The sequence below is a fragment of the Oreochromis aureus genome, linkage group 1, assembly GCF_013358895.1.
Source record: "Oreochromis aureus strain Israel breed Guangdong linkage group 1, ZZ_aureus, whole genome shotgun sequence".
Lineage (NCBI taxonomy): Eukaryota > Metazoa > Chordata > Actinopteri > Cichliformes > Cichlidae > Oreochromis > Oreochromis aureus.
The window spans coordinates 3,719,795-3,743,970 of NC_052942.1; the positions used below are offsets into that span (position 1 = coordinate 3,719,795).

A 24,176-nucleotide genomic window follows, 5' to 3' on the forward strand; every position below is an offset into this window, starting at 1 on the left:
TATCCTAATTGGGCGTTTATAAAGTCAGCAAAGAGGCACAGAAAAGAAGATCAGACACCAGCGAGGGAGGATAAGAAAGACAGACGCAACAACATTGTCATCCCCTATGTAGCCGGTGTATCAGAGAAACTCAGGAGAGTTTTCTCCAAGCACGACATCCCAGTGTACTTCAGACCCAGCAACACACTCAGACACAAACTGGTTCACCCGAAAGACAAAACTCCAAAACACAAACTTAACAATGTAGTGTGTGCTGTACAGGTTTCACAATGAGCTCATCCGAAACCTTGGCTGATTGTGACCTACACCCATTTTCACACCTTGGCTCATGTGATTAGGTAGAGGATCATCAGGGGGGTCCTTTGTCCCTCTTTGAGGGGACACTCTGGCTACGTCCACACTAATGTGTTTTCATTTGAAAACGTTTTGGCCCCCGGTCCACACTGAGACGGCCCTTTCCTCAAGGAAAAACGCAGCGTTTCGAAAACGCATACATTTCAAAATGCAGCTGTCCTGTCGCTGTGTGGACACAGGAAAATGCACACTTTCTAAAACGATGACGTATTTTAGTCATGTGATGCAGTCATGTGACCAAATAACAAAGATAGCGAAGTGCATTATACAGCGGTTGTTTTGATTGCTCTCAATTTTGACAGCCCTAAAAAAGAATTTTATCAGTTTGTACATGCTCCAGATAGCTTTTCTTCAAATTCTTTAATTCTCACTCGCTTTTGCGCATGCGCAGGACTGGAACGTAAGCATTTTCATCCGTTTCAATGTGGACGCACAACTCTGTGAAAACGACTGAAAATGCTAGTGTGGACGCGGAGAGTTTTCAGATGAAAACGCCATTTTCAAATCTATCCGGGCTAGTGTGGATGTAGCCTCTCACAGGTTTAAATCTGGGACTCTCCACCATTTGACCCTAGAACTGAAGAAGCTTCTCGGATGAGAGGTGAAACATCTTCAAGTAACTTAAAGAAGTTCAGACGCTTTTCTTTCCAAGTTCCTTAGACCACACCATCGGCGCACATTTGCCTGGATGGCTGGCCAATAAAATTGGGCCATAATTTGCTCCGGAGCTTTATCATATCCCATATAACCTTGGTGTTATAATGAGCCACCTGGAAAATAATTTCCCAACGGCTTTTTGGGTCCAACAAATGGGTGTGTTCCTCTTCCATCCAAGTATCATGACTCACTCAATACAGCTTGTCATCATCTCTTATGATAACCATAGCATGGCATATACCTCCGGCACTTTACCGGCATGTGGTACATCCCTCTCAGACCTAGGGAGGGTGTTGGAAGGCTGGCAACATCCATCACCTGTCCCACCTTCATCCATCGGCGTTCCCATTGGAAGTGTTTCGGTCGCCTGCACCTCCATCATTCCTGCCCCAGCGCTTATGCATCGCCTGGTGAGTGAGGTGCAGTGTTTATAGCCAGTAGATGTATAAGCTGGCTATTACTTATGAAAATAATTGCCTTGTTGTCAATATAGATATTTAGCTCTTTAGGTGATTCTGTGAGCTTTTTATTTAATGCTACGATGACCTGGATGACCTGGATGACTGAGAACCTTCACAGACTTTTTATTTAATGTTATGCCTAGTAATCTTTTTTCTTATTTCAAATCAGCTGATTCACTATTGTACTGACCAATGGCCACATGAAGTCTGTGACCAAAACACTGCATCCTCAACCACCAAGGTATTCGCCCTGTTGTCAGTCGTTATAGCAACCAGTCCGTCAGGTTGAACTTCCAGCTTGTGAGGGCATCCTGCAGGGCTTCAGCTATATGCTCTCCGGTGTGGTCTTGGGCTGTAGCTGGTCTGGAGATGGTCACTTTTCAGTTTCCAGTCTTCCATGAACTGCATAGTCACATTCATGTATGGCTCACAGGTCCTGCTGGTCAATGGGAAGTGAGACATTTTGGTGAGCATATACTTTTGGCCGTACTTCTCTTGCAAAGTACTTTTGACTAGTATCTGGTATCTTCGGTCAGGGCTTTTAGCAGCTGTATAAAGTCCTCTTGTTCCACAGTTGAGATGGGGACCATGTCTTTAGCGATATGATAGGCCGCTGCTTTAGTACTGTCACTCCACTTCTCATAAGGCACAGCATGGGTATGGGAGTTTTGTAATGTGATTTGTTTCGGTGCAGGAGGCTTTATGATCTGGGATACAGCAAAGTTTCACACTCTTCATACTGCACTTTATGGCGCTGTTGTAAATGGTGGAAAAGATTAGTAGTGCTCGAAACTTTTGTCCGAACAGTTTTTAGGGATTCTCTACAGAACACATTATTCTGCTGATCATCTGACATTTGGAATCCGAACCATCTCCATGTAATTGAGCCATTGTTTTTCTTTTCTTCAATTTTTGACAACTCAAAGAGCTTTCTACTACAGGTCTCATTCAGCCAATCACACACATTTAATTTATGTAAGCACCTTTATATAACAGTCACACACCCACTTGCACTCCAATGGGTGCATCTTGGGCAACTCAGGGTTCAGTATCTTGCCCAAGGATACTTGGACACATGGACTGTAGTAGCCAGGGACTGATTGATCGACAGCCTGCTTCGCCACATGAGCCACAACCACCTCTGGAATTCCCAAACAGTTAATGCAAAGTTTTTGCTAAACCTATTGATTGTGAAGTTAAAGTGTGTACTTTAAGCACATGTTGATTATTTGATTTAAAACCCACTATGGTGGTGTACACAGGCAAAGTTGTGTATATATTCTGTATTTGTCCAAGAAACTATGGTCATAACTGCATACACACATTTCCACTGACCTTAATAGTCATATCAATGGTATCCAAAATCAGGCCATTATTGTCATTTGACCAGATTTCCGACAATCAGGACTCTCTGGACATGGACCCCCAGGAGCACTCTTTCACACGCACCATTGACGAGGAGGCAGAACTTGAAGAGAGGGTTGACCGTGAGAGAGAAGAAGGCCATCAAGAGCAAGACGATGAAGAGGATGACAGGGAGCATGAAGTAATGACAGCTGGAAGTAAGTACTTGTGCCTGTAGTTGCATGTGTGTGTGTTTAGTGTGCAAAGCAGTAGCCAGTTGGAGAACATAACTGAATAAATGTTAACTTTTTAAAATCCTGTCTGTATTATTCATCTGTGTTTTTATTGAATTTGCTTGTCACTGTAGCCTGTAGTGTTGGTAAAAGGGTTCTAGTATGAATACAGATGTATTATTAATAAATGGTTATTATTCAGGTTGTAACAGTTTCACTACTTAGTATAATGTATTTGAAAGCGCAGCTGTAATCTGCAACATTGTAACTGATTTATGCATATTTCTCATGCTGTGAAGTTCTAAGTTGAACAGTTTATGAGCTAGCTTTCTCAGTAGGAAGGTGTTTCATAGCACCTATGAGCATGTGTAATCTGGCAGTTTTAAAGGTGTAAACTTCTGACATACTGTTATGAACACCTTCACTTGATAATCATGTCCTCTAATATATGGACATTTATGTGCCGAACAAGGCTTTGCAGTGTGTTGCTTTAGCACGAGCTTTAGTATTGAATATTAGACTCCAGTAATTCTTTGTGGCTGCTGTTTTGTCCTCTAACACTGCATCTTATTTGTGTGTCTTTTTGTGTGTGCGTGTATGTGTGTGCATGCGTGTGTGTGTGTGTGTGTATGATTGTGGCACAACACAGAAATCTTTCAATGTTTTCTCTCAGCGCGGGAGGTGGCTCGCAGTCGGGAGAGAGAGCGGGCCAGCAGCAGCACAGGACTGGGTTCTAGCTCCAGGAATGGAGGAGGAGGAGGTGGAGAGGAAGACACCATTCTGGCTCAAGAGGGCAGAAGGGGCAGTACGGGTCTTCCAGAAGGCCAAGACCTTTACACAGCAGCCTGTAACTCTGTGATCCACCGCTGTGCTCTGCTGATACTGGGAGTCAGCCCTGTACTGGGCGAGCTGACCAAGCAGAACCAGGAAGAAGCTCAGACTCAGTTAGCTACAGGGACACAGGAGTGCCTCAGCTTCATGACCAGGTCAGAGAGAAATAGGATGCTACTGTTGACATCCCTGAAAAATGAAATTGCTTTATTATTGGGCACAGTCACATGTGTTACCAAGAAATTTAGTCATTAATTGTGCATTTCTCTTTTACTGGAACAATATATACTTAAAAACCCCCAACTTATTTTAATTATTTCATATACTGTTATAATGTAACATTTCAGTTATATTTAATATAGCTCAGTTTATCATTAGATTGATATTCTATAGTTACTTTAAATCTGCTTATTTAAAGGTCGTAGTTTGATGAAAGTGCTTTGAAAAAGGGTCTCAAAGTGTTTTTGAGTCGTCACTTGGGTGGAAAAACACTGAATTCCTGCATCAAGCTCTTGTTAACTTTTACAGTGAAGCATTGGAAAGAATCTTAACTGAGCACATTACATAGTTATACTAGAACTGTACTGACCACAACTGTAAGGCTCTACATCGAGAGCTGTCTTCAGTTAGTCATGATCTGACTAGTCTTAAGTGCCCAATATCAGTGAGGTAAGGTGACTGCACAGGACTAAAAGATAACACACAAGCTAATTTTGTTGTCTACACGACTCCATAAGTCTTTGGACAGTAATTCATTTTGTTTGTTTGTTTTTTCAGCCTTTCTCACTTGTTGTGCCTCGTATTGAGTGTGCAAGTGATCAGTTAACGAATTCAGCATCAGATGTGCTGAATTTATCATGGTGTAATATCATTCCTAAGCATAAACAAAAATAAACTTTTTAATAAAATGTTTGTTAAACCTACTGAATTAAAGTAATAGTCTGCACACAAAAAAACTGTGTTAATGTAACTCTATAGCTCACATTTCAAACCATAGTGGTTTGGGGCCTGTGGTATGCACCTCAGAACCTCTCGTAGTGAACATAATTCTGCTTTACCCTTTTAATTTCAAAGTATTCCAGTGTTTTGTATTTCGAGCACTGTGTTGTACTTTGTGTCCTTTTTATAAAAAGGGAGACAATGAATGTGGCTGTATGTGCCACCATTCAGGTGAAAATCATGGTGTTGAACTGTTGTTGTTTAGCTGTCTTGTTCTCATTGATTTAACAGTGCTGTGATATGTTTGTGTACAGAAGTGAGAGTCTGAGCGCAGAGAGCCGTTTAGTGCAGAGCAGCCCAAGTTACAGACTGATGAAGTCCAGGAGTGAGTCTGACCTGTCCCAGCCAGAGTCAGATGAAGAAGGTTACACTTTGGTAAATCAAATGCATGTACACACTCTTTGTTACATCAGCAGAACAGTTGACAAACAACTTAGACAACTAGTTGGTCTCCTTTGACCCACCACACTAATTTGACAAAATAATGTCATTTTAATCTCACAGAGAACACAGTAATGATGGTAGTAAACACATTAACCCTGTGCCAGTGTTAATAAGCAAATCATGTTCACTGTAATGTGTCACTTGCTTCTGACATGTGGAACATTATACACACACACACACACACACACACACACACACACACACACACACACACACACACACACACGGCACAAGGCAGATTAATTTACACATTGTGGCTGCAGTACTGCCATCTGTTAGTCCAATAATCACAAAGTTGACATTAGAATTCCACCTTTAATGGTTGCCTTCCTTCACACAACAACTGTAAAGCCCACACACATAACTTGTCCTTGAGTCTGTTTGTCCTCCACCTCAGCCGCCTGAATCTCCAGTTTAGAATCACAGGGTAACATAATGTGCATATCTTTGAACTGTTGGGTTCTGTTTTTTCCTTTCAGAATGGAAGGAGAAATGTTGACCTAGACTTGGCATTCTCCCACAAAAAAAGAGGTAACGACCAAGCGCTAATTTGCTCCGCTAATGTTTGGAGAGAGGACAATGCAGGTTTTCGGTTGTTATCGTTCATATGTTACTCTTGTCTCTCTGTCTTTTGATTCCTGTACGGATAGTTTATTTGCTTCTTTTGGGGCAGTTGAGCCCCAAACACAAGAGGAACTTCAAGCAAGTAAACGATGGCATGTTTCTTCCTCTTGTTAACTCATAACTCCATGACTGTAATGCCATACCCACACCCTGCCCTCTTTGAGCCTCAACTTTTCATTTTGTAAAGAAAAGAAAGATAAAGAAATCAGGATCACATAAATGTCTCCATTAAGGCCATTCTTCTGCTTGCACTGTTACTTTGCACTATGATGGCTCATTCCTCGTGAAGAGTGTAATCTGTTACTTTGAAGAATTTTCATGGAAATTTCTGGGTTGCACTTTTGAAGAAGTCATCAGTGCTGATACTTTGACTGAGTTGTTTTGTGGACGCGCTAGCCTGTTTCCCATTCCACTTCTCAGCCGCAGAATTCTTCCTCAGTGTGTGTTGGATACTCGGTGCAGCCATCACAGGCAAACTCATAATGGAGGCTTGCGCCTGCATGTAGATTCGGCATTTGGCCATTTGATGAACTCCAGTCGAGTAATAATGCGCTCCTTTTAAGTGCTTCAAAGCTACTCAGCACATCTCTCAATAGATCCCCTGTGTGCACAAATACAACAAACAGGATCTTCTTCTCCTTCTCAGGCCTCCTTCACAGCTCACCAGACTCCCTGGCTGAGTCCTGGTTTCGGGCCAAGCTGAGCCGTCAGCAGAGTTACAGTTCAACGTACGAAGAGTCAGACCTGGACTTGAGCCGATCGCTGGGCATCCACGCTCTCATTGACAACATGGTCAGCTTCATCAGTGGTGACGTGGGCTTGGCTCCAGCTTTTAAGGAGCCAGAAGAAAGTATGTCCACCAGCCCACAGGCCATTATCCTGGCTATGGAACAGCAGCAGAGCAGAGCAGAGGTGAGTGATTCCTCAGCGCTAACGAGAAGTCAAACCAAATGATGGTTAATCAAAGTCAGCGTAGTCGATTTTGTTCTTTCCTTCTATGAAACGTTTTTAATTCATTTGTGGAGGATTTTTGTTTTTTATATGGTTATACCTTTTCAGAACAGACCTGGCAGTATTTTATACGTTTTCTTTGTCTTCTCAACAAATCTGTTGAAGACCGAAATCTGTAATGCCTGTCTCTCATTTCACTCAGTCTAAAATTGACTGATTCCTACTGATGATATAAAGACTTCATCAGAAGTTTGGGTATTTATTTTCCAAAGAAGAACACGTTATCATGAAATTCAAAAACAATTCAAATTAGTCAGATGATATTTTAAAAATGTCTCTACAGTTTTGCTTAGAGGCCTATCATCAACAGCTGTCAGTCCTCTGGATCAGATTCCTGGAATAGCTGCTAATCCAAATGAATAAATTTATAAGGCTAATAAATTAGTAGAAAACCCTTTTGCAGTTGTGCTGCACAGCTGGAAACCATGGCACAGCATTATTTAGGTTAGTTTAGTGTCCGAAGCATCAGTCATTTTATTGTTCTCCAGTCATCAATTGTTCTCCTGAGAAAGGAAGGCTATTCTGAGTAATTGTGCGGAAACTTAAAATCTCTTATCCATATCCCTTTAGCGAGCAGCAAAAACTGGCTCTAAAATAGACAGAAAAAGGAGTGGGAGGCCCCGATCCACAACTGTGCAAGAAGACAAACATCTGAGAATGTGTAGTTTAAAACAGAGATACCTCACGGGTTGTAAACTGGCAGCTGCATTAAATAACACCTGTCAAACACCAGTGTCAGCATCACAGTGAAGAGGTGACTTCATGGTCTGAGACTGGCCAACAAAAAGAAAAGACTGAGCTGGGCAAAACAGAGTACATACACTGGATACTGGAAAACATAGCTGTCTCCAGCAGAGTGAAAACAGTTTACCCAGTAAACATTCAAACTGCAGCTTGAAGGAAGACTCCATCCATGTACCTTGAAAAATTAACAGCTACAATACCATGATTTTTACATTTGAACATTAGGAAATATTGAAACTATAGCAGGGCTCTAGAGTGCGACCAATTTGGTCGCATTTGCGACCAAATTTTTCAATGGTGCGACTAAAAAAAATATTTGGTCACACCGGTGCGACCAACTGTTCGGGTAACAAAAAAAAAAAAAAAAAAATCTCTGCAACTCTCCGTGTGGTCAGCAACAGACACACATTATGCCCCTATCATGGACTAAACCAATCAGAGATAGTCAGGGGCGGGACCTCTCTGATTGGCCGTGATCCAGTTGAAAGTGCAGGTGGATAGAGGGAGGTGAGTAGCTTGAATAAAGCGATCTCGATTCATTAAATCCTGAATCGACTTTTAAATATAAATGTGTTTTGCCAGAAACGCCAGATTCTCAGATTAAAGCTCACAAAACTATTTCAACAACCACCAAACAGCAAATGAGAGCAGGCACACAAAGACGTAAACACAGACCCGACGCATCAGAATCAGCTTTGTCTTTCTCGGCTTTCTCACCCGACAGCACGTAGACGGACACGCTGTCGGAGCTCAGCGATTCTGATGCGTCGGGTCCGCGCTGTGTTTACGTCTTTTTTGCGCTGATTCTGAGCTGCAGATTTTGTCTCTCCAACCAAAATTCACCGTGCCAGCAGCAAAAGAAGCAGCAAACTACGCTTCACATTTGATCAATGTCCATGAATTCACTCTGAGTTTTGCTGTTTTGCTTCCATCACGATAAAAATCACACTTCATGCACAGCTCTCTCTCTCTCTCTCTCTCTCTCTCTGTACTTCAAGAACAGTTTCCCGTCTCAAATCTCTGTTTTCTGCATTATTCATTGGCTTATTACCCACCAGTCTCATCCGTTGTTTACAGCGCTGTCGGCCGCTGTCTTTTCTTTTTCTTTTCTTTTTTCACTTAAATGACCTCGGACAAGAAAGCCTAATTTCTGCTGTTCAATACTGAAGAAATTTAAACTTTTTAAAATTATGCAAAATTGCAGAATATTGCAGAATATTTTTAAGGTTATCTGCTATAAAAAGCCAGACCAGAAAAATCTCCTTCATGTTTTTCTGTGTTTTATTCTCAGTTACTTTGACACAAAGGCATCTGCTGTGATGTTCACAATTCTGATGATGTCTCATGTGTATCAGTGCTGATAAATGATCAGAATTATAATATTTCTGACCGTCTGAGACTAAATTGAATCGAATCAGGACTTTGAGAACCGGAATCGAATGGATTATAGAAATCAGTGATGTAGAGCTGGGCGATAAAACGATAACGATATGTATTGCGAAATAAATTTTTCTCGATAGAAAAATTAAACTATTGCGATAGACCTCATCTCTCTTGCTCTCTTAAAAAAAAAAAGAAAAGAAAAGAAGAACAGCCAATCCAAATTAAGTAGCGCAGAGCCGAACCAATCACAGCCGCAGCGTCACGTCACGTGACTTGTTACGTACAGCACAAGTGCCAAGCCGCGCATGTGTGGTTTGGGAAGCAGCCAGCCGCTGGTAACGGAGGAAAGTGTGTTTCGTAGTGATGTGTCGGTCGCGAACGAAATGGCTTGACGTGAACGACGCGAGCCGGCTCCTTATCGCGAGCCGTGGGTTTTTTTTTTCTTTCTTTCTCTCACCCTCTCTCGCACTTTTTTTTCCGCTTCACTCCGCGCGCGAGCCTTGTGCTTTGCGCTGAGCAGAGGGGGGGGCGGTAGTTACAGTCGCAGTAGCACAGGAACAGAGCGGGAGGGAGAGAGAGAGAAAGAGAGCCAGGGACAACAACATCACATTAGAATGGTATAGTAATCATCCACAACTATTTTCAGTTGCGGATGATAAAGGATTCAGAAAGTTCAGAAAGCTATACAACAAGGAGAGATTGAAAATTTCCTTTTAGTTCTCAGTTTATTTGATATTGACAAAAGTTAGTCAATTTTGTCTGTTCTTCTGTAAAACAAACTAAGATTTATTTTTAGAATTAACATTTTGTTTCTAAGTGGAATTGACAATTTAGTCTGTTTTGTTTGTTCTATTTTGAAACTTAAATGCTTTAGCGGCTGCCTTTTGTGTAGTTTGCAATATTTGCCTTTATTTATCTGAAAAATTCTCATGTTCCTTAAGTACATCTACCCTGTTGAACTTATTATGGGAAATAAATATTTAAATTAAAACAAGCTGCTGATTATTTCACATTTTACTTGTGAGCAACGGCACATTTAAATCTTACAAATATAGTTATTTGGCTTATATCGTGATATATATCGTTATCGCCTGAAATGAAATGAAAAAAACATATCGTGATATGAAAAAATCTTATATCGCCCAGCTCTACAGTGATGATACCCAGCCCTAGTGAGCAGCCTAGGCCCGACAGAAGTGGATGTAGCTGTGGGTAATAAGAAACGATGAAAAGAACTATTGATAACTTTTTTGTTAAGGCCTGATCCGTCTAAAATTTATAGGCAGCTCTGACACGGTGCCATCAATCTTTGAATGCTGAAAAAACAGCAGTGTATCCAGAAAACACATTATATGCTGCAATAAATGCACTGCCCACGTGTCCCCTCTCCCCACTGCCTTTCAGCAGCAGGCAGCAGCAAACAGGTCGTCAGAGGAGCCAAGATGATGATTAAGTTTAACATTTTCTACAATATTGACAAAGCACTTTAAGCACAAGATTGTTAGTTAATCATTTAGAAATGAATATTGTCTGTATGGACCCCCCCAAAAGAAAGTGCACATGTAAAACTGCGGTGTTAAGCGATGCGGTTGAAAAATTTGGTGCGCCCATGGCAAAAAGTTAGTCTAGAGCCCTGTATAGTTCTGCACCACATGTCTCAGGAGTTGGTCTTCAGACATTGTTTGGACAAATCTGTGTTTCTCACAAATTTGGAATCTATTTGTTGCAAGTCATATAGAGTATAAACAATACTTGTTGGTAGCTTCCAGGTTTGAAAAGTGGTTTGCGTGTTTTAATAGCCACCAGGGGATAAAACGTATGGTTTTGAAACGACTTATGGGCTTATAGAATTCTGTGAAGAAACAGCCCTTGGCCATGACCTCAGTAAACACTATTCTATAAACAAGCACGTTGTTTAACATTTGTGCTCAATGGATCCATTCTGGATTCAGTATCTTGCCTAACACACTCTATAGCAGTGTTTCCCAACCATTTGGAGCCACAGCACATATTTCACATTAAAAAAATCACACAGCACACCATTAAACAAAAATGTCACAAAAAGCATACTGATCATTTCCCCCCCAAGCACCAGGTGTAGCGAAACTGGCTCAGTTTGTCACCAGTAGACCTTTGTGCTTTCTTCTGACCACTGCTCATGCTAGGGCCTTCTTCTGGGTCTGCATTTTCTCGAGGACCCAGATCAGGCTGATTACTTTTTCTTTTCATATATTTATCTATTGCCGTTATGTGCTGTGTTGTCTCACTCACAGCATGACTATTATGTAATTTCTTCTTCGTCTTCTTCTGTTTTACTGGCATTTGGCAACCCATTTAATTAGAGCAGGTAGTTGTACTGCCCTCTAGTGGAAGAGATGTAATTGTTCTGGCCGTTACTCACACCGATCACTTAGAGTACTAATCAGGTGGAACGGCACGGCACACCTATGTGCCGCAGCACAGTGGTTGGGAAACGCTGCTCTAGAGTAGCCGGGAATCAATCCACTGACCTCCCAGTTGCTCTACCTCCTGGCTTGCCGTACCCACTCAAACACAGCTTCCTTGTAAAGACTTATTTAGGCTATACTTATTGGCTAAAAACATCTACAGCTCCAGGCCTAGTAACAGGGCTTCACAAACCAATGTTACTGATGCTAATTACGTCTATCTTATCAGTCAATATTCAGAATATTCATTTGAGTGTTCCATGTGTTCTGTCTCCAGCTGCGTTTGGAAGCACTCCACCAGATTGTGGTGTTGATCTCAGGCATGGAGGAGAAGGGCAGCCAACTGAACAATGCAGATCGATCCAGTGCAGTCTTCCAGTCATCTTCACTGCTCACCTCTGTCAGGTTGCAGTTCCTGGCTGGCTGTTTTGGCCTTGGCACTGTGGGAACTGGAGTGCTGAAGAGAGAGAACGTGCAGCTGCATCATTACCAGGTATGGCTCTCATCACAGGATAAGGAATACCTCGAATTGTGAGTGTCTGGACAATTTGTGACAATGATAGGCATTATCTGTTTTCTCATAGATTTGCATCTTAATGTCTTTACAGGATATTTGGCATGTTAAAAAATTCAAGTACGTAATAGGTGTCACAGTAGTAACGTAGCGGGCCAGCCAATGAAATGATTCAACTTTGCTGTCCTTTCTTGATGGCAACATAGATCCAAGTTTGCAAAAGTAATTACTGTTAATAACGATCATCATCAAAATACATCACTGGTTCATTTGGGTGTTGTAACCACCAGGAAATCTGTTCTGGGTTTGAGTCTGAATGTTGTCCCTTTGTTTGCACTGGGTTTCTCCAGGCACAATGTTGATTTTTGGTGTTTTAAAAATACAATGTATCAGCTGACATCATTTTCTTTCAGACACACAAAACAAACTGATTTCACTATAATTTGTTATATGAAGCTATTTATGAGTTCTTACTAAAACAAACGTGACAATGCAGTTTTTTTTTTAATCTTGTTTTCTGTTTATAACAAGTTGTTGATGACGCATTTACCCTCTGCCAGTCTGCTTGGATCAGCTGGTTCTCATGTTTGTGGCATTCCAAACAGCGAAGTTCTGTAGTGCCCTCTAGTGGACACGCTATTCATCATAAACTTTGATAACATGGTGAAAGGGTGTCTCTGTCTTGTGTCTTATTCACGTTTTTACTAGAGATGGCACGATACCACTTTTTTATGTCCGATACCGATACCGATATCATAAATTTGGATATCTGCCAATACCGATATGAATCCGATATAGTGTGTTTTTTAATCAATAAAACTGTTTTTTGAATATCTTGCTGCATTTTGTATAAGTTCATACTCAAGTTTAAATAAACAATAACACTAAAGCTATTCTGTTATACCTGTATGTAAAAAATACACTGCACCCAAAATATTTCATAGTTCAGCAACACTGATCAATCTAATAAACTTAATCCTCCCTATTCTGGTATTTTAAAGAGTACTTAGCAGAAATATTAAGCAACCTAACTAATAGGGTTGCAAACTCCCAGCAAAAAAAATAGGAACCCCACCCTCCACCTCATGATGCTTAATCGATGTAATCAACTTTAATTTGATGCAGGGTGAAAAAAAATGCACAGAAATAAATTATTTTTCAAGAATAATTAAATAGATTCAACATCTTTCTTCAACAGAATTGCAGAATTCACAGATGGTTCCTTCTCAAAGAAAAAAGTACTATAGCTTACTAGGGTATATTAGACTTAACAGTTACTATATACAGTAATGGACTTCTATACATTTTACATCAGATTAAAACTTTGGGTGTAAGATTCAGATAATTATTTATTAAAAGCTAGACATTTTAAATGAGAATAAGAAAGAAAAGTATGTTTTTGTGCCCCTTTTCCCTGTTAATGCCCTATTACCCCCTGGCTACACTTTGCTAGATCCGCCCCTGCACAGTTACCAGCCATCAGCTACGAGAAAAGGATCCTGGTGTAGAAAGTAATATTAAATACATTCTAACAACAGCTTATCAAGCTTAAACGTGCTGCTGTTGTTCGCGCTGGTTTCCTCTTTCTGGTGCAAAGTGGGCCAAAAACAAAGAAGAGAGACGGACTCGCGACAGAAAAGCCGATCAGCTGATCATTAAGCAGTTTCACGATTGAAGTAGCCGCAGGAAGGTGAGGGAGAGAGAGAGTCAGTCGCTTCATATATCGGTTGTTAAGCTTAACATGGGAATGCTTTACAAACATTCAGAGATGAACTTACACACTTGCTTTACTTCTCTCTGGGATAACTTCCTCGGAGATGAAATGCTGGTTTGGTAGCGAGGCTACAAATACACACAGCCCTCTATCACGTGACACATACTGCTCCGACGTGCTACGGTTATGAGGCGAGTTACGCCGTGTCGCAAGTTTTGTGAGGTGTTTTTTTTGATATTTAATGGATCGGATTACATTTTTTATTTCTCGCCGATATCCGATCCAGTAATTTAGGTCAGTATCGGACCGATACCGATACGTAATATCGGATCGGTCCATCTCTAGTTTTTACATTTTCATTTATTGGCCAGTATAAATGTAGATACCAATGTATTGACAAAAACCTAATATTGACCAATATGTCAGTCAATATTATACTAATATATTAATTATTATAATATTATTAATGAAGCCCAAAAGAATTGACTCTTCTGGAGTTGATAGTAATTATCTCTAGAGCAATGCAACTGCAAGAGTGACCAGACAAAATCTAGCATTCAGTTGTGGCACATAAACACATAAACTGAAGGAAGTGGAGAAATAGCAGCTTGAGCATTTCTATAGCACCATATCTAAGGACTGATTTAGGGTTACCTGATCCAGCCCTAACTACAAGTTTGATCAAAAGTAAGCCTAATCTCAGAAGTAGAGCGGGTGTCTGGCTCAAGAGACCAGCCACATACTTTTCATTTAAAGATCACTAATAGCACTTTTAAACTATACATGACCATTTAATATTTGTACATGGATACTTTCATCATCTGCTGAGCTGAGGTCACGGCTATAACACACGAAACACACTCGCACAACATTGTTGCAGTTGCTCTTTGTCTGCTGATTAGACATGCAACCCTCTTGCCTCCGGACAGCTGACAATTAGCATGCTTATACGCTAACATTACGTAAGCTAACGTTAGGCTCGAGGCCTAAAAGTCGCATTTTGTTTCTGATGAAGAGTCTGATTGTATTCTCACATTGTATGAGGATTTATTTACCGAGCGTTCGAGTCCAACAGTACTAAATCGCCTTCAAATGCAGTTTCAATAATATCAGTTAACAGCAGCTAACAGTGGTAAAAACAGCAGCGGTTACCAACAGAAAAGTTTAGGATATCCTAAACTCACTTTAGTAATGCTGTCATTGGATAGAAGTGAATTCATTGACTCATCCACTCATATCAGACACATACTGACAGATGAGGGTGAGTGGTAGTGGTGAGATTTCCTTCTGTTCTTTTTTTTTTTTTTATAAGATATTTCAGGGATTAAGTTCTGTACACTGGCACATTAACTCAGAGTGGGCTGCCTGCAGTACGAAAGGAGTTTACCAGTTCATTGTGGTACCTTGCAGTGCGCTGTATCCTCAATATAGGATCTCTGCATTTGTTTGATAGGAAGAGGTGCGTCAGTATTTTCACCTTCGGCATATGTCTATAGGACTGACCGATTTGTTTTTTTAACTCTCTGTCTTTGTGTGGCTGTGTGTGTGTTTTTGACAGGATGGTGTAAAAGCAGCTAAGAGGAGCCTCCAAATGGAAATCCAGACGGCTGTCCATAAGATTTACCAGCAACTGTCTGTCACACTGGAAAGAGCACTTCAGGCAAACAAGCACCACATAGGTAATCCAAAGTGATGCTGTATAGAACTGAGGATAGCTTCACCTGCAGGTAGATGTGAAGTTATGTTTCCACTCGCGTGTTTGAAAAGAGAACTTAACTGCCTTACTCTAAACCTCTAAAACACAAGGCCCAGCCTGTGAGCTTCAGCATCTCTTTGACCCCTTTCTTTGATCTTTTCATTTGTCATCGTAGAAGCTCAGCAGCGCCTCCTGCTGGTGACTGTGTTTGCATTGAGCGTTCGCTACCAGCCAGTGGACGTGTCTCTGGCCATCTCCAGTGGGCTGCTGAATGTGCTGTCCCAGCTCTGCGGGACAGAGACCATGCTGGGGCAGCCTCTCCAGCTCCTGCAAAAACCTGGCGTATCTCAGCTCAGCACTGCCCTGAAGGTGGCCTCCACACGGCTGCTGCAAATACTCGCCATCAGCACGGGGTAAGAGCTCAACAAGGTGCAGTAGAGGAATTTGTAAATCAGAAGCAGTGCAACACCAGTGTCTTTCCTTGTATTTGCAGAACATATGCAGACAAATTGAGTCCCAAGGTTGTCCAGTCACTGCTGGACCTGCTTTGCAGTCAGCTGAAAAACCTGTTATCTCAGGCAGGAGTGAGTCTTCTTCATGCTGGAAAAGAGCAGGAAGATGGCAAACATGAGGACAGCGCCGACTCTGAAAGGAAAGACTTCAGAGGTGAAACTCACGTTTGTTGTCATTACCAGGGCAGCTGTGGCTACAACTGTAGCTTGCCTCCACCAGTGTGTGAATGTGTGTGTGAATGGGTGGATGACTGGATGTGTAAACCGCTTTGGGGTCCCTAGGGGGGACTAGTAAAAGCGCTATACAAATACAGGCCATTTACCATTTACCATTACATCTCTGTGTTTGTTTAAAGCTTGTTTATTTTATTTAAATCTTGAGATATATAAACGATAAATCATCATAGGACTTAGCAACACTGACATGAGTGATGACCTTTTGTATGAGGTTTAGATGATGTGGTGTGAACAGTATTTGCTGCAAAGAAAGTCCGTTTTTGTGTTTGTGTAAGTGCAACCCGTTATTATACTTATATTGCAATTTTGTTGATTTTCAGCTTTGCTGCGCAAACAGCATACAGCTGAACTGCACCTTGGTGACTTCTTGGTCTTCCTAAGGAGGGTGGTGTCCTCCAAGGCCATCCAGTCCAAGATGGCGTCCCCCAAATGGACTGAGGTGCTGCTGAACATTGCAGCGCAGAAGTGCTGCTCAGGTATGCGAAACTACTATCATGTGTAGTGCTTTCTCAAATATAAACTTAACTGAAAATGACGTTCCCTTTGGTTATTAAATGTAGGCGTTCCTCTGGTGGGAAACTTGAGAACTCGGCTCCTGGCTCTTCATGTTTTGGAGGCTGTCCTGCCTGCCTGTGAGGCTAGCATGGAAGACGACCAAATGACACAGGTGCTAATAGTTTCTCTGTACAAGTCCTCGGTGTGTGCTATGTGACTGTTGTCAGTCCGCCAGCTTTAATATTTTCTTGTCCTCTAGGTCATTGAACGGCTCTTCTCCCTGCTGTCTGACTGTATGTGGGAAGGTCCCATTGCTCAAACCAAACACTCGATCCAGATTAAAGAAAAAGTTCAGGAGCTTAAACTACAGGTGTGCAGGATCACCTAGCAGTGGATGTATGTTTATCTTTATTTGTTTATGTAGCTGACAGCTGCTTGAATTCACAGGGAGATACAGAGGAGGAAGATGAGAACCTTCCCATTCAGGAAATTTCCTTTGACCCAGAAAAGGCTCAGTGTTGTGTAGTGGAAAACGGTCAGGGGCTGACACACGGCAGCGGGGGTAAAGGCTACGGCCTGGCCTCGACTGGCATCTCCTCTGGATGCTACCAGTGGAAGGTACAGTATTTTTGTCATTGGGACAACACTCAAAAATAAGATTAATATTGTTTTTAGTCAATTTTTCTGCTCGATTTCCTTATATAATAATATAAGCGTAGTTTTGTTATATATCCCTAACACAGAGGTGGAAGAGGTAGCCTTTGTTTTTATTTTGCTCTCTACGTGTTTCAGAGTTTTGTTTGTTGTCACCTGTAGTTCTACATTGTGAAGGAGAATCGAGGCAATGAGGGGACATGCGTGGGTGTGTCACGATGGCCCGTGCACGACTTCAACCATCGCACCACATCGGATATGTGGCTGTACCGAGCATATAGTGGAAACCTCTATCATAACGGGGAGCAAACGCTGACACTTAGCAGCTTTACTCAGGGAGATTTCATCACCTGCGTTCTGGATATGGAAGCAAGAACTGTCTCCTTTGGCAAGAACGGAGAGGTGAGGGGTGAAAAAGGAGAGCAGTCAGTTATTTGTGCAAGTGAAAAGACTTTAGTTAGACTCTTGTTAGAAAGAGAGAGTTCTTTCTCTAACTATCAACATTTGATTCTGAAGGAGCCCAAGTTGGCCTTTGAGGACGTGGATGCCACGGAGCTCTATCCCTGTGTGATGTTCTACAGCAGTAATCCAGGAGAGAAGGTAGGTGGCTGGACTGAGTCAGTCCTTTTAAACATTTACTCACTGAGGCCAGCTGTTTAATTAATTAATGGAAATGTTCATTTAAGATATCTGTGAAGTAATTTCACATGATGTAATGTCTGTTTTCACATATACACATAACAGTTCAACATATCTGCTAATCAGTCAAAACTGGGAAACGTGTATCTAAAATTAATTTGTAAATGTTCAAAAACCGTTGTAACTCATAGTGAAACTGGAAAATGCATCATCATCTTCACTATAAAAAGTAATTAAACAGTAAATAAACAGTTTTAAAGTCTTTAGATCTTCATCATAGTATTTTTTTATCATGCAGTGCAAAACTAATGTGACACATGACGCTGTTTTATGTGCCTGTATGTAGGCTAATATTGTCCACCAATCACAATTAATTAGCTAAGTAATTAGCACATGTCATCGACATGAAATGTTTTATTGATTAGGTCTGTCAGCTTTGGAACATCTTTGTGATAGACCCAAAAAGAGAATTGTTGAATTGCGAATAGTCAAAATTACATTATGGATTTGTTCTCTTGGAATTCTGATGATTTTTTTTGACTAGTCAGACGCGTCTTTGTATCTACACTCATCTAACAACCGTTGATTAAACACTTAAAACACCTACCACAATCTGAAATCACCTCAAAGGATCTGTTTCTGAGTATATGTTAGTTACTGTATATGTTTTGTCATTATCTTTGGTCTCTAGGTTAAGATATGTGACATGCAGATGAGGGGAACACCGCGAGACCTCTTACCTGGGGATCCTGTCTGCAGCCCTGTGGCCACAGTGCTAGCTGAAGCCACCATACAGCTGATCCGCATCCTACATCGCACCGACCACTGGACTCATCGCATAAACAAGACTATGATTGAACGACTTCACAAAATCAAGCCGTGCTTTAGAGAGTCAGCTGGCGCTTCTGGCGGCGGCCTAGGACAGAGGCTGAAAAAGAGCCGCTCGGTGCAGAGCCGCGAGGAGCACGACACTCAGAGAGAAAGCCAGGAAACACCCACACGGACAGACGAGGAGAAAGGTCGCCACGGACGGCAGCACGGCTTGGGGGAACTGTCGGAGCACCACTTGAGAACCCTCTGCACAGAGGTGTGGCCTGTCCTGGCAGTGATTGGGGGGGCGGACGCAGGACTTCGGGTCGGAGGCAGATGTGTGCACAAACAGACTGGGAGGCATGCTACTCTGCTGGGTGTGACGAAGGAAGGCAGTACCTCAGCTAAGGTGCAGTGGGATGAAGCCGAGGTCACTATCAGGTATTGAATGAAAAGTTTTCTGCTGTTTATTGGCTTATTCTTATTAAATGTACAGCATGTATGTTTATGACATACTAAAGACGTAAGACAAAGTTCAGAGTGACTTTAACCTCCTAGGACCTGGCATCCACATATGTGGACATCACATTTTGGGTTGTCTAGACCACGATACTAACCTGATATGCAGTTAGAAGCACATTACACTGCCGCTGTTCTATCGAAATGTAAAACAAATGCCCTCATATGTGGATATCAGGCCCTTGTAGAGCAAGGTTTTTACATTCATCAGGTCCCGAACAGCTCAAATAGCAAAGAGAATTTAAAAATGCATGCCATGAAAGAGTTCGGGTCTTAGGAGGTTAAGGCTTAGACTGCAACAGTTGTTCTGTTTCTCTGGAATAATGACTTCAGGGCTTGAAAAGAGTAACATCACTTTGCATGGCATGTGAAACGAGCTGTCCTCTAGACACGTGTTCGTCTTGCTGATGAACACGTGTTTACTGGAATGTGTTGACATCACAGATGGAGCTGAATGTGATTTCTGGATGTGTCTTCATGTTTTCTGCTGTGTCCTCCTTTTAAATCATCATTTCACCCTCTGTTTTCCCTTGCTCCATTTTACTCTTTCACATCTTGACTTGGGCTTTTGACTCATCGTTCATACATTCTTCTGGGATGGTCATGTGTTATACCCACATAATGCACTTTTTTATTTGTCTCGCATGCTGTGCCTTTTCTCTCCTACCCTTTCCCTCACTTTGTGTTTCCTTCCCTTGTCTCTTTTCACTCTCCACTCCCTTCTATTAAAGCTTCCCAACTTTCTGGTCGCCTAGTGACACTCCATTGTACAACCTGGACCCGTGCGAGCCTTTGCCCTTTGATGTGGCCCGTTTCCGTGGCCTCACTGCCTCCTTGTTGTTGGACCTCACCTACCTTACCAGCATTCACGAGGATACTACTACAAAGCTCAGCGCCCGACGCCACGAGAAGAAGCACCGCAACACACCCTCTACTGGGCATGAGCCGACTGGCGGCGAGGAGAAGACAGACGGCGAAGGGCACAACCGTAACGACTCAAAAGATAACGTTGGAGCCCCTTCAGCTGCCACAACCTCTGACCTACGCGTGTCCCACAGCCTCGATGAGGTGAAAGCACACGTGGCGCCCAACTCAAAGTCAGAGAGTGAGATCTCCTCTGTGGCTGGAGGCGGGGTAGGTGGGAATGAGAGCCTTTTCACTTCATCTGCTCATGTTCCTGCTGATGGGAACAGGAAGAAAGGCCATGATCATGGCTGCCGCAGTCACGAGCCCTCTCCTTCCGCCATCACCACTCAGTCAGAGATCCATGCTGTGCAGCTGTCCTACCTCTACCTGGGAGCTATGAAGACCCTCAGTGCGCTGCTGAGCTGCAGCAAGTATGCTGAGCTGCTCCTCATACCAAAGGTAAAGAAGCCTGCCTAGTACGTTTACTTAAACTGTAGCAGTCCATGCACTTGGCATGCTGTGCAGTTCATATGACTTCTTACAGGAAATCTTTGACTTCTACTTAACAAGACTGATTTGTTAAATTTGATGCTGGAGTGAACAGTTGCTTCCATCCAAAGTACTAGGAACTTAGTCTTCTAAAACCTTTATCAAGTTTTCTTCAGACTGGTTTTTTGCATTTCCATCTTTGTGTAAAGTATGTTAAGTACATATGTAAATACATTGTCTGAAGTTGGTGAAATCAAAAACAGATCTGAGTCAAATATTATGAGATTTCTAACCACCAGTTCTGTCCTGACCTCCAGGTGTTACCAGAAGCAACCCCCAGTGGGCACAACGCTGATCTGAACACCTGCACCAGTGGAAACACAGCTGCCACCTCACCAGTATACCAGGATGAGGTGGAGATGCGGGCAGCTCTGCAGTTCCTCATGCGTCATATGGTGAAGCGGGCAGTAATGCGCTCCCCCATCAAGCGAGCCCTGGGACTGGCAGACCTGGAGAGGGCGCAGGCTATGATCTACAAGCTAGTTGTAAATGGGTTGTTGGAGGAGCCTAGTGGTGGGAAGGCAAAGCCTGGTGAGAACATGCAGATAGTTTCAGTTCAAAACCCCTAAAAGAGTCCAATTTATAATCAAGCCACATAGAATAAAGCTACAAATTAACATTTTTTTTTTAAATCTCTCTCGCAGGTGTGAGAAGTGAACCAGAAGGTGAGGGGGAAGTTACAGAGGGTGAACAGTTGGCACAAACCCCTGTCACCACCAGTCCCTCAGCTTCCAGCACCACCTCCTTTATGAGCTCCTCACTGGAGGACACTACCACAGCTACCACACCTGTGACTGATACAGAGACCGTCCCTGCCTCGGAGTCTCCAGGGGTCATGCCTCTCAGCCTCCTGAGGTCAGAACAGATGGCACATATTGTTATGTAGCTTGTGCTAACGAGTAGTCTTGTTTTCCGTGTGGGATTAAAGCGAGATGATTATTTTAATCCATCTGCAGGCAAATGTTCTCCAGTTACCCCACCACCACTCTTGTTCCAACACGTCGAGCCCAGACTCCTCCAGTGTCATCCCTACCGACCTCCCCGTCAGATGAGGTTGGCCGCAGGCAGAGCCTCACCTCTCCGGACTCCCAGCCCTCCAGACCACAAAACAGAACAGGTACCTGTAAGTATGCCAAACTGCAATGAGTATTCTTTGTTTGCCCTATGGAAAGCTTGGACCTTATCCATTATGGAAAAGTTGAAAAAACAGAAAACACAAACAGATATTTTAATATAATTCTGGTTTACTTTTTGCATTTTTTGTCAACTTTGACATTTTGCATCTCTTGGTACTATATTCAACCACCTGACCCCGATGATGGTGATGTCATTGTTGTTTCCTTCAGCCCTGTCAGACCCCAGCAGCAGACTGTCCACGTCTCCCCCTCCACCTGCGATTGCTGTGCCTCTGTTGGAGATGGGCTTCTCCCTGCGCCAGATCACTAAAGCTCTGGAAGCCACTGGTCAGTTTATCTGCAGTAACCGGCCCATCTTTGTCCATTTTTCGAAGAATCATAAAACAGTGATGACAAAGAGCAAGTGCCTTTTTAAAATACTTGAAGTCGGGGTAAAAAGATTATATTCCAGGAATAATAAAAATGTTGACTTATTTTTTCTACCTAAAATCTTGAATATTCGAACGTTCCCTACCTTTTCCTCCTGTATAACAAAGTTTCTGTGCATCATTATGTGTCTGTGATGTGGCATAACAAGATTTCCCCTACAAATAGTCGACCTGTTATGATATGTTTTTATCCCAGGTGCTCGAGGAGAGGTAGATGCTCAGAACATCACCGTGCTAGCCATGTGGATGATCGAGCATCCAGGAACGGAGGACGAGCACGATGAGCCTCACGCCAGAGGCGGCGGGGTCAGTGGTGAAGCCTCCGACTCGTCCTGTCCTGGTGCCACGGCAATCACTGGAGCCAAATCTCTGGATAAAAATTCCTATCTGTGCTCTCCCGGGGTCATAGCCAGCGCAGACACTTCCGAAGTGGAGGAAGGTTTCAGCGAAAGGTACAGCAGCGTGTTCATAGCTCGCAGCGTGTTGCATTTTAATTACAACCGTAATTAAGTAGAGTAGTAGTAGGATAAGTAAAGTTTAAAAGTTGTGGTTAGAAGTTTACATACACTCATCATGGACATGTATGTCACAGTAACTGTCCTTTTTCCAGGCGTACGTCCTTAATGAATTAAAAAAAAAAAACTGGGTGCACAAATTCGAATTTATTTGGGATTTTCTCCAATCCACACAGGATCAAACATACATTCAACAAAATCTTTTAACAAGTATTGCTGAAGGTTCTACAATGATAAAGGCAAGGCCTATTAATTCCTTATTGTTGACCATGATTGCCAACTGATAGCTTCGCCCTGTCAATATAAAAATGGCAAAGTCCAAGGAACTGAAGATCTAAGAAATACATCTGTGAATTTACAGATGCTGGGAAAGTCTCTTGGAGCGATTTCTAAACAACTGTTTATTCAAAGATTGTCGGTAGAAATGTACGCAAGTGCAGGTTATTCAGACATGTCATCACTTTGCCAAAATCTTAATGAAGACACAAACTTTCAGATGAAAGAAAATTGGTTATGATGTACAGGAACAACCCTGGAACGACAACGGCTCAAGCATGCCACAAACTGAAAACTGCTGGAACACCAACGTCACTGTCTAAACCATTCTCTGTTGTCTACATGGACAAGCCAGAGAAGTTTATGGACAAATGAGACAAAGAGAATATGTATGCTTGGAGGAGTAAAACTCTTTTTTTTTTTTTTAAAACTAATAGCACTGTACCAGCTGACAAGCATGGTGATGGCGGCACCATGCTCTGGGGCTACTGTCATTGGTGTGTTGCAGAAAGTGCGTGGAATAAGGAAGGACTACTTCCAAATTCTTCAGCTTTACATCGAATCAACATCTAAACTTGGACACATCAAAACTTCCTGAATTGGATAAAGCAGGTTAAAATTAGGTCAACATTAAGACTTCCCAAGTGACAACCTCAACCATGTTGAAAATTTGTGGACTATGTTTAGACGCATTCTCTGTGCCGGGAAATCAACTCATTTAAATGAACTCTTCTGTGAAGAACAGTGTCAAATATCCAAATATAACTAGGGCTCTGCGATATGACCAAAATCTCATATCGCGATAATAATACATTTTCACAAAAATTTTACATTTATTGTAAATTCTGTGAATCTTGGGCAACTCGACTTGTGTGAAGTGTTTTCAGCTGGGCGTCGTGTAGCTGGAGTCCGAGTGTTACATAAGTTGAAACGGCCGCAATTTTCTTTGTGAGTATTTAATACATGGCGTGTTCTAAGGTTTATTTTTTTTAGCACCTGACGGCTCTTTTTAGCTTCTCATCCGTAAACACTATTTCACGTAAT

At 42.2% G+C, this 24,176-nt stretch overlaps 1 protein-coding gene across 9 annotated transcripts in view; it reads left to right on the forward strand.

Moving 5' to 3' along the window:
• The window catches only part of herc1 (HECT and RLD domain containing E3 ubiquitin protein ligase family member 1), an 82,188-nt gene that overhangs the window by 26,593 nt on the left and 31,419 nt on the right, over positions 1-24,176 (forward strand). For 4 of the 9 annotated variants that reach the window (XM_031757684.2, XM_031757685.2, XM_031757690.2 and 1 more), the window contains exons 22-43: positions 2,863-3,034; positions 3,699-4,035; positions 5,134-5,254; positions 5,803-5,854; positions 6,594-6,859; positions 11,810-12,025; positions 15,319-15,439; positions 15,632-15,869; positions 15,950-16,122; positions 16,526-16,681; positions 16,766-16,872; positions 16,960-17,070; positions 17,148-17,318; positions 17,517-17,756; positions 17,871-17,954; positions 18,685-19,244; positions 20,054-20,687; positions 21,035-21,308; positions 21,422-21,632; positions 21,734-21,900; positions 22,124-22,240; positions 22,538-22,793. In XM_031757684.2, coding sequence (XP_031613544.1) covers positions 2,863-3,034; positions 3,699-4,035; positions 5,134-5,254; positions 5,803-5,854; positions 6,594-6,859; positions 11,810-12,025; positions 15,319-15,439; positions 15,632-15,869; positions 15,950-16,122; positions 16,526-16,681; positions 16,766-16,872; positions 16,960-17,070; positions 17,148-17,318; positions 17,517-17,756; positions 17,871-17,954; positions 18,685-19,244; positions 20,054-20,687; positions 21,035-21,308; positions 21,422-21,632; positions 21,734-21,900; positions 22,124-22,240; positions 22,538-22,793 — 4,784 coding nt within the window. The remainder of the gene's footprint in view (positions 1-2,862; positions 3,035-3,698; positions 4,036-5,133; positions 5,255-5,802; positions 5,855-6,593; positions 6,860-11,809; positions 12,026-15,318; positions 15,440-15,631; positions 15,870-15,949; positions 16,123-16,525; positions 16,682-16,765; positions 16,873-16,959; positions 17,071-17,147; positions 17,319-17,516; positions 17,757-17,870; positions 17,955-18,684; positions 19,245-20,053; positions 20,688-21,034; positions 21,309-21,421; positions 21,633-21,733; positions 21,901-22,123; positions 22,241-22,537; positions 22,794-24,176) is intronic. The other 5 variants (XM_031757686.2, XM_031757691.2, XM_031757688.2 and 2 more) reach the window with 4 other exon arrangements.